General features: G+C 31.7%; 1 protein-coding gene across 2 annotated transcripts in view; it reads left to right on the top strand.

Annotated features, from left to right (window-relative positions):
• The first annotated feature begins 3,479 nt into the window (after positions 1 to 3,479).
• LOC113512887 (fasciclin-2-like) overlaps positions 3,480 to 11,485 on the top strand; it is a 34,346-nt gene continuing 26,340 nt past the window's right edge. Inside the window, exon 1 of one of the 2 annotated variants that reach the window (XM_031911051.2) lies at positions 3,480 to 3,710. In XM_031911051.2, coding sequence (XP_031766911.2) covers positions 3,662 to 3,710 — 49 coding nt within the window. In that variant the 5' untranslated portion in view covers positions 3,480 to 3,661. The remainder of the gene's footprint in view (positions 3,711 to 11,485) is intronic. The other variant, XM_031911050.2, reaches the window with a different exon arrangement.

Here is an 11,485-nt window from a genome sequence, read left to right as displayed (position 1 = left end):
ATCGAATTGTTTTATCTCTAAAATTCTGTGCTAATACAAACATACTTTGTTAAATAAATAAATATCTTATCTTATCTTTCTTTTCTACTAAATTCTCAGTTTGAATGAAAGTAATATAATTAAAATAGGTTTGTGGGATGTTTTAGTTTTTATAAATAAGGGGGTTATTTTTTAAATCCAAAGTAATGTAATTAAAGATACTTATAAATTTTTGTTTCATTTTTATGCAACGACAATTTTTTTTTAAAAGTATGTTTTTTTGTGCTCAATTAAATTGTTACGTGATTAATTTGATAATTCTAAAATAACTTATATATTTTTACTCGCATTCGGATCAGATTTACTCCAATGTTTTTTTCTGCGAATTAAAATCTGCAAACCCTTTGAATCTTAAAAAGCATTATAGACATTCGATTTCTAAGTAAAGATAATTAGTTTTATTATTTTGTTTGTATGTATCAAAATTATTTTGAAATAATAGAGTAATTGAAACTTGCCAATAGTCAACGTGAGTTTCGTTATGGGATCAATACAAATGAAATAGATTGCAATTGACAGTGTGTATGGGCTAACACAACAAATAAATATCCCGTGTAACGTTAGAATGAAAGATTGTCTTGGAAAGGAAAATTTATTCAAAGATAAATTCCACGAACAATGTAACAAAGTTAATAATGGTAAATAAAATGTTGTAGTAGAATAGGAATCATGTGAAAATGAAGCTAAATTTGTCAGAACCACGGTTTATTTTTCCTCGAAACGATAGAGATTCTAAATTCTAATATTTTTTATGAGCGTGTGTTATGAGATATCTTCGTTAATTCTGAGCATAATTTTTTCACTTGAAAAAAATTACTCTCGTGGTTATTTTATACTAATTATGTCATCATTGAAGTTTACTTGTTGAACATATAGAGTTAGGAGTGGGTAAAAGTTTTAATTTTATCAAAAACCTGCGATTTTGCTTTTTAACGAAGCCTATATACAGTTTATTTAGAATTTAATGTATATAAATATAGTATTAAAACTTTTACACTAAAATTTTTAAAAATATATAAATAATATTCTAACAATAATTGTGTGATTGAAAATCTTTGAAGAGCACTCACATCGGTATGTGGTAGAAACTGCGCATATTTGAACTTCGTCTTCTTCGAAATTTTCTCAATCACTTAATGTTGATTGGAATATAAGTTTCAAACAACTTAAAAGAGAAGGAGGTACTTAATTCAGTTTTACGTTTTTTTTTAATGTTTATTGCCTCATAACTGTATCAGTCATAAACTAATTTGGATTTTTTTTTATCTGAAGGATATACGAGTACTTATGGTACAGCTTGGTCCCACAGAAATTTTATCGAAATCCTTCAGTAGTTTAGTTTTTAAATTAAACTAATTCGTTTTGCCATAACTGAAGTCGGTTTTTTTTTGTAAAACACAATTACTGTCGTACTTTAATAATATTTTAATTTATCAATTTACAATTAATAACATTTCAATGTGTCAAGTTATAAATATTTACTTATTGCTTTTCTCCCGAAATATTTTTATTGTAACTGGTTAATTCAGCATGAAACTAAAATATTGTCTGATTAATTAATTTGCATACCAAGCTAATGATCTAGAATCCGGTCATTATACGGGCCCCTCTTTTTATAAAACGTTATCTTTTATTTCCTTTTTTAATGCCTTGCTGTTTGGTAACAAGACGCGATTTATTTAAGTGGGGAGACAATACATTGCTCGCTGGGTATAATAAGATCCCTCGATGATTTTTGAAAGGGTGGTATTCATAGAAAAATAAAATATCATCGCATTAGCGGGGGAGTAACTGCTGTACTTAAATGATGAAAAATGAAGGACTGAATTTACTTTTTTTTATGCAATTTATAATGGCAAACAAGCTGACGGCCCATCTGATGGAAAGTGGTTACCGTCACTTATAGATATGAGAAGTACCATGGACATAACGGAGTATACTGTTTCGCCCATGATATCCCCCATGCGTTTCCACTCCTGAGGACTCAGGTGTTATTCCTCTGTACCCTGTAAATCCACTGCCATATCCCATCCTTCAAACCGAAACACAAACATGCAAAGTTATGTAAATATAAGTGTAAAAATGTAAACATACAAATGCTTTCATTATTATTATTCTTAATAAATCTATCTTTATAATTTTGTTTTTTTACTTAGGTAGTTTTTGCGACCCCCGCCCCCAATGAGGCATTGCGACCCTCCTGGGGGTCACGACCCACACATTGAAAAACACTACTTTGGAGCATGAACCAGCTTCATTCTGTAGAAACTGAGTTTACATCATGTACTCAATGTAGACTTGTCAAAGGATTTATTAAGCCAATAGATGGGCACAGCACTTTCAAATTAATGTTACATTATGATTTGTGTGTCTCCTACGCAAGCTTTGAGTCCATAAGGGCAAACAAATATATGTATATACGCATCGCCTGATTGGTTATTCGTAACTTAAAAATACATTTCTTCATTGTCGTTCATTGTAAAATCATCCTGGATTGTGAAACGAAATTCTGAATCAAGCTAAATCGATGTGGGCGAATGAATTGTTTTATGACCAGACCGTGTGTAGCAAGAAAGATAACATGAAGTAATACGAGTTGCACGGAAAAAATAAAATAGAAAATGCTTATGCACTGTTTATTATCGATGTTTTTAAATTAGTTAATCACATAATATTGTATTTAACATCAACCATACAATTACAGAATTGTCACGTTAGTGAAATTATTTGTTACATTGAATAAAGTATAAGAGATCTGATATAAATATAAATTCGTAAATATAATATCTATACTAATATTGAAAAGAGAAAAGATTTAATTGTTTGTTAAACTCAAAAACACGCACTGGTTTTAAAAAATTTTTCACTTATGGAAAGCTACATTATTAGCAAATAATATAGACAATGTTTTATTTTCAAAAATTTTATTTAACTGAGTGAAGCCAGTCCAGATCGCTAGTATAGTATAAGTAGTGTAAAAAATTAATTAGATACCTAAATGAACCGTAATTTTTGATTTATGAAATGATTAGAATATTAGGTATTTTATAATATTTACTTGCTTAGATAGTTTATGATAGATCAAAATAAGATAAATTAATTTTATTAGTTATAATTTAAAATGTTTTCACTAATTATTAAAAAAAAAACACATTATGGTTATTGATTATCTTGTCTAGTATCCAATATCTGTCAATTCCATTTCTGTCTAGTGGATAAATAATATTATAAATATTAATAATTTTATAAATATTATTTAACATTTTTTTTTGTAAAAGAAAACATAAATAGGTATATAAATAGTTCGCAATTTGTCTCTGCCTTTAGTGAAATTTTGTCGGCTCTTTTGTACCATAGAGTGACATTCCATCCAATGGCGAATACGGGGAAACCGCTCTAAAAATAATCATGATGTTTACGCTCCAGTGTGTGTACATGTACGTCCCATTTCCGAACATAGTGTCAGAACAAGAGGCACGACCAGAAAACGTCAGTACGTTTTGTTCAGCCGCAGCAACCAAACAAAACGATTAAAAACATTACGTTCGATATTTGAATGAAAAAGGCGCGAAAGTTAGATGTGTCAATGTCAAACTGATTGCGTTATTATTAGAAAAACAAAATGGAATGTAAGCTTGCGGTACTATTTGTAATATTGCTATCAACTGGGGGTAAGTAACTTTTGATTTTTATTTCACTTAATAAAATTTATGAAATTAATTTAATAATGACATAGTAGATGTTTGTATTTTTTAATTTCTAATATAAATGTATTAGTAAAGAAAACACTTTTTTTTCATAATTAAATTACTTATAATAATTATTAAGAGAAATTTAATAAATAATGAAATAGGATTTCCATATTTAGGTATGCCTGCTACTACTATTGTCATTACTACACTTATCTACCTTTGATCTTGTATTTTATTTACAATGATTACGAGTAATATCATGTGTTTATAGTTATTTAGGATACTAAATTGAATAAGTATAATACTTGATACTAATTTATTTCAATTAGTTACTAATATACTTAATTAGGTAATTTAATCGAAAAATGTAAGTAAGGTAAATAATTTTTAAGACGTTATCAACATGAGATAAAATATGTTTGAGATATTTAAGATCTTTTTAGGCTTCTTTGTAACCCCGTTTACCATCAGACGCGCCGTATGCTTGTTTACTGTAATAGTAATACAAAAAAAGGATGATCTCGAAGTACACTTCCCTGTGGTATATTAATACAAATTAAAAAGTCCTTCACAGATTCGATTTAATTCATGACAATAAACTGTTAGTAACTAAAGTGTAAATTACATTCTAACTGTATAGTAGATATTATAATAGGAATATTAAAATCAAATCAACGAAACCTATGCTATTCGTAAAAATTGTGATGGTCATTTAATACTGTTAATATAACATCTTTTAAGATTAGGAAGGAATTGTATACTTGCCTATGCTAATGGTAGAACAATGGCAAGGCTCCAATGGAGTATGAAATGACGAAATTTAAATCAGGTCAGTTAGCGTATTACAGATAGTATACCAGCTTCACCCTTAATTTTGTCAGTGATGGCCACGCTTGGTGGCCGTTGCCTTGGTGATGTTTTAAGAAGGACGTTGATGCCTATTCCTCTAACATTAAATTCCCTTAGTCTCCTCTTATGACACCCATGAGAAAGGAAGGGATGGCCTATTCCATGCAGGGATCACACAGCATCTTGTTGATAATTCACTAGGAATTAACCAAGGTTTCACATGGGCAGATCGCGTGTAGGTAAACATGAGGGGCTATTAGCTATACGAGATATCTAGCAATAGATAAGTACTTAAGTCTCTAAGTCCTTCTTACCATAGAAAGCCGAAGCGAGTTCGTCTTAGTAAGACTCATGACTGCGTCCTATGTACGCAGTCGTGAGTCTTAGTCATATTTTAAGAGGCTGGGTATTCCGTGCCCACAACAGAATTGTCTGATGCCATCTTTCAACTATGGTTAATGAAAAGTCTAAAAATGTATGTCTCTTTTTAAGGGGCCAGGCCCATTGGAATACAGAGGATATATTGGAATATACCTGGAATATAATGGAGATATTTAAAATTATCTTAAATATTTCAATGGTTAAAACAAAAATCAGTTTGTCAACATAAGAAATTGACTGAGAAACTGGTGATAGAGATTTGTGTTACCCACATGTATAAGTTCCATTATTCTGCCTTTACACTTGAAAATATGTTCGTGTTGGTAGCCAGGTCAAAATTTATGACGCAACGTTTATAGGTACTGTAAATTTAGATTCAGCGTGTAACTGCGCCTAGGTTTGTGGCATGAGGTAACATTACTTATACAAATTACGTATATATATGTCAGATGTTCTAGACAGCAGGTAGTTTCTCTAATATAATATTCATAGATAGAGAATGCAACAGTAGGTACTAGTCTTTGTCTATGGTTATATTTATTATAGAGTGAATAAAGAAAAATATAAGAAAGTTATATAGTTAAAAGCCGGCATGCATTGGCGACTCCCCTGGTGTCGTTAGTGTCTATGAGCTGCGGTGATCACTTACCATTAGGTGAACCGCTTGCTCGTTTGCGCCCTCTTAAAGAAAAAAAATCCCAGTAGTCCTACTATGTAAACATAAATATAAGAAATGCGTTAGAAGTACAATATCTATATATGACGTAATATTCTTGTTAACCTACATACTTGATATTTGTTATGAATAAATGTATGACTGAACTCTTAATAATTGTTGCCCTGATGAAAAGATGCACCATACATAAAGTAGACATACATCTATAGTATTATATGACGCAAAGTTAAGAGGCAATAATATTCAGCTTTATTACTAAATAGTCACCACCTTCAACATTAAAATATTTGTTTCTCCATGATTTCGACTGCATAGCCTGAAATATGGTAGGTATCAGATGGACCTTATTCAGGATTAACACAGGATATTTTATGTGCTAATTAATGCGGACAAAGCTGGATTACAGCTAGATCCTCATAACTGTCAGGTGTACCGGCAACTTCTTTGTCCTTTTAAGTAGAATGAAAACAAGCAATATATAGATACCACATAACGTTTATTAAAAAGCATAACAGAACATGAAACGCGTGTATCAAACGACAATTTGATGCGCTCGGTCACCGACTAGTTAAGCTCGTTAAATGAAACAATTCCTAAAATTATACCCGCCATATTGATGTCATGGTGGCGTTAAATAGGCCATTTGTTAAGTAGATATTTGGGATATGTATCATAGATATATTTTGTCTATAAAACATAGAGTTTAAGTACACAAAGTGCTTGAACGCTATAATTTAAAATATTAGGACGTAATAAACAGTGACTTTAATACTTTCAAAAAAGTATTAAATAGCTGTAATTCCTTTTGCCATGGATGGTTTTTTTAATGGACGATAAAGGAATGGTAAAGGCAGGTCAGTTAGCCACTCATGATGAATACACCTGGAATTCTGCCCCGCCAGCGCATACCGATAGCGCAAGCGGGGTTACCGTTCCATTGTGACCCATTAAAATAAAGACCTGCAATTCAGCAAGATGGTTTCCGAGGGAATCACGTAGAGGTCGACCTGATAGGGTATATTGCTAGCAATGGGACTGGTATGGTGGTCATGGATGATGAAGGTATGTGACAAAGATTGTTAATCCCTTAACACTTGATATGCCCATATTTCCTCGAACATATTAGAATCTAACGTAACAGGGAACGAGCATACCGCTGTTACTTGGATTCATATATGACGTGTTATCTCGGATTTACATCATCGGTAAGTTAGAAATTTAAATTGTCACAAATAAAAAAAAAAATTATTGGAACCATAAATTTTTTTTACAAATTACAAAAAAAAAGGGTAGTGTACGATAACAGCCACATTAGTTAAAAATAACTGTGTCGTGGCTGTCAACGCCACCTCAAGGCAGAGGCGCTAGCGTTCCAGTAGAATAAATCTGTTAATTAAATAAAGGCCGGCAGCACACCTGCAATGGGCGGCGGTAGTCACTTACCATCAGGTGAGCCGCATGCTCGTTTGCCCCCTGTGTTGTAAAAAAGACAAAGATACTGTTAGCATATAGCATGTACATGTAGCACATATATATGTGCCCAACATTCATACATAAAATACCTTTAATGTTTCGGATTCGGGCTCATGAACTATACAGTCTGTAAAATTGAAATGGTATATCACTAGGCTGCGACGTGATATCATTATCAAATGAATTTTGTAATAAGTTCCAAGAGGCACTTGTGCAAGTACGAGTAACATCTGCACCAATTCCTTTGATGTTGGGCTTTATTTGTAGAACTTCTATTAAAATGTATATTTATTTGATTTCGTGCCTTCCTTTTGAACGTACCTCACAGTTTAATATCATTTGTAATTATTTATGTTTTAATAACAATTAGAAATAGTTAATTAGGAATATCGATACTGTTACTCATTACGAATTTATAAATTATTATAGAATACTGTTTTTTTTTTATTATTGTTATAAAACGTTCTTTATTTAAATTGGAGACTTGTACAAAAGTCGATTGCTTGGGTACCTCTGTCCCATTCGTGTTTCGACCGTGAAGCAGTTGTATTTGCATGACTGTGTTTCGGTTTGAAGGGTGGGATATGGCGTGAATTTACTGGGTACAGAGGAATAACACCTGAGTCCTCAGGAATGGCAACGCATGGAAGCTATCATGGGCGAAACAGTATACTTTGTTATGTCCATGGTACTGCTCATGTCTATAGGCGACGGTTACCACTTTCCATCAAGTGGGGCGTCAGCTTGTTTGCCATTCTAAGTTGTATAAAAAAAAGAATTATATTACTTTTTGTTGTTAGATTTTTCTCAAAACATTAAACAAAAACAAAATATTTATTACTTTCTTTATATTCTGAATAGTTCTGGGTGAAGATTCATAATAGGCATAAATTAACCTTATTAACATATTGTACCGACTAATGCTTTTTTGCTAATTGCTGTTTCTAAAAATAGTTTTTTTTTAAATCGGTGTCAAATGCATACAATTCTTTCATATACCTATTTGTTTTTTAAAATTGTAAACAAGGGCATTTTATTTGTCTTAAATATAAGAATACACAATTGAATGTGTTTTTGGTGTTTTATTTTTTGTTTGGTGGATCAAATCTTTTTGTTTTCAACCGACTTTAGACTAAAGAAAGAGATTCTAAATTCGGTCGTATGTTTTTAATGTTTGTTATCTCACATACTCATAATACTTTTTTATCTGAAAGGATATTCTTACAGATTGGTCTCATATAAATTTTATCAAAATCGTTTCAGTAATTGAGCTTGAGAAATCAAAATAATTGATATTGCCATAGTTTAAGTAGATTTTTTTTTGTGGAACACAATCTTTTAATAATACTGATATACATAACACTATTTTACTTAGACGAGTAAGCAGGAGAGGACAGTACAATAGGGTAAAGGCAAGTACTGATTTCTAATCTATATTTATTCCAAATAAACGTATAAATAATAATAATTTAATTAAAGTGAAAGCTGTATGTGTACATAGTATAGCGTGACATTGTTAATTTACTAAAGTCGTATAGTAAATAGCTTATTCTGCTCCACTAATCAATCTGATTACTTATAAACCGTAACGTTAATACCTTTAATCAATATAATAAAATCATTACACTGTGTTGTATTATTAATTTATTGATAAATATAAACATAAATAGTTATATTTAGTAATTAAATTAGTAATTTGTAGTAGGTATACTAGTGTTACATCCGTGCGGTCCCGGCATAGAATAGGCCACTTCTTCCTTTCCCGTGGGCGTCGTAAGAGGTGACTAAAGTATGGCTAGGGATGGACAGCAGCGTCCCTTTTAAAATATCTTTAAAACCTAACTGCAGATGCCAGTCTGCCCGCCAAGCGTGGCAACTATAACAACAAGATCTTGTTCATTTCTACCTCATACATCTAGGTTGAATAAGCTTCTGTCTTCAATTGTTCCTTTACAATATAATATGGCGAATTCCATAAAACGTACCTACAACATTTAAAAGACTTGCAACACACAAGCAATTCCTGTCGTGTTGCAATTGTTTATAGGCGACGCTAGTCGCTTGGACCGTCTCCACCTGATGAAAAGCGAATGAAAAGCTGATGAAACTCGTTCGCCTACTTAACAAAAAAAAAATGTCAATAACAATATATATCAAAATTTTTAATTTTTTGATATATAATCTATTATAATCGATCTATTTAATTGTGTTATTTTGTTTCTCATTTGTATATGCGACGTACTGGAATAAGCGATAATATTTCATTGATGCTTTGACAATTTTCCGGTTTCTCATTAAATCTTTAATATACAAGATTATCGCTTTAACATATTAACTGTGCCTATTAAAGCGTTATTATTAAGATAATTAACACCAAAATTCTCTGAAGCTTGTTACAACGTATTTATAGATTAATTACAGTTAAGCGACTCTGAGGGTTTATATAGTAGTTCAATATAGATACTTAGTTTAAAATTTACTCCAATTTGCTCAAGGCTGTTGTTAATTGAAGAAATTTTTTTTTTGTTTACAATGAGTGGTTCCCGTTTGGGCCGCGCGGTATTTTTTAATTACCTCTTTGATCTGGTAATTGGCTGGTCTGTAAAAGTAAACAAGGATTAAATATATTTGTTTTAATTAATATAAATCATAATCGGAGATAATAATATCATATCCGTCATTCTATCGTTGAACATAGGCCTCCTCCATAAGGAGGACTACACAAATATACTAGTAATACATATATTTTTTAAAGAATATGCGTAATAATTTATTTCATCACGTGAACGCGTATATTGTGGAATGAGCCTGCCAAAAATACCATACTGTAGTCTCTAGGGAAAACCTAGAGACTACAGTATGGTATTTTTCAAAAAGGGTTTCTTCAGGATCGGTACAGCGCACGTGACACCCCTAGTGTTGCAGGTGTCCATAGGTTATAGTAACCGTTTACCATCAGACTGGCTGTATGCTTCTTTGCCTCCTTCAAGGTATAAAAAATGGTGAATTTGGATTGTTAAAGTTAAAATGAATTGTCATAAAGAATTCGACAAGAATTAACGATGATGTTTTCCGGACGGAACTGCGTAGAGGTCTATCCGATAGGGTATATTGCTAGAAACAGGGCTAATAGAATCCATTACTAATTATTATTTTTCCCCGGAGCTACTTATATATCGACATTACGGCATAATAATGTAAATGTCACATAATCATAACAATCGCTTGGCCTTCAAGCTTGGATACCTGGTGCTATGGGGAGCCGGGCAACGAACACCTGGACGCACAAAAACAACTCCCAAACGCGAGCTATCTCAGAAAAGTTTGTATTCTAAATTCACCTAATCGAGATTTGAACCTCAGACCTCAATAAGCAAAGCAATGTGTGTATCATGGTGGTCGTAAAAAAACCAGGCAGGTGCAAGTTAAATCGCGTGGTTCTGTAGGTTGATTATCTAGTATATTCAAAGCTAATTGGTTGTAGGTACATTACAACTGTAAATTAAAATACATACATACATAAATATCCATCACGCCTGTCTCCCATTAGGGTGGACAGAAACAATGGAACACCACATGTTTCGATTCAAACAAGCCTTACAAATTAAATTCTTACAAATAATGGAAAATGTTCTCTGTTACTTTAAATACTGTAGACTTCTTATACAGATATTTTTGTAATGAAATTTTTTATATTTTATGTTTTTCAAAATTTTAGGCTCATTAGTTTCAGAGATAAGCAGTAAATCTTTTTTTTAAATAACTTCAATACCTATCTATACTAAATTATAAAATATCTATTTAAATATATTTGAGATGTTCACAATAAGTCCTTTCATTTGATATATCAATGACATAGAATGCAAAAGTTTTTTTAAATTTTCAAATTTACCTTCAAAAGCGGGTCCTAGGTATAAAATTCATTTATTAACGTTGCACATCCCTTTGATCCTGGGTCATTGACTTATATATTCGCATATGCACCAAATTCCAACTCAATCGGTCGAATAGTTTTGGAGAAATTTGGCTGTGATAGTGATAGTGATCCTGTAAGGGTTTCATTTATCCTTTTGAAGTACGGAACCCTAAAAACAATAAAAATTAACCGTGCTTAATTTTGTAGCAAAAATATTTTACACAAATTTAATCCTTATCTATATAGGCAATAAAACACCTAAATACATTGCGATTATTTCACATATATAAATAGAGTTAAACCGTGACGGGCAGCTATTTCAGTTTTATTTAGATGGACACTGATTAACACGGATCAGTGTCGTATAAATAATAACTGGCACGGTGTTAAACACATTCATAAATGAATGAGAATAAAAAATAGAACGTAATGTTGTAATGACGATAATAATGTTTAATT

The sequence above is a fragment of the Galleria mellonella genome, unplaced genomic scaffold (assembly GCF_026898425.1).
Source record: "Galleria mellonella isolate WM207_F2 unplaced genomic scaffold, CSIRO_AGI_GalMel_v1 utg23, whole genome shotgun sequence".
Lineage (NCBI taxonomy): Eukaryota > Metazoa > Arthropoda > Insecta > Lepidoptera > Pyralidae > Galleria > Galleria mellonella.
The sequence above is the reverse complement of the archived record's forward strand: the minus strand, read 5'-3'. Positions and strand labels throughout refer to the sequence as shown.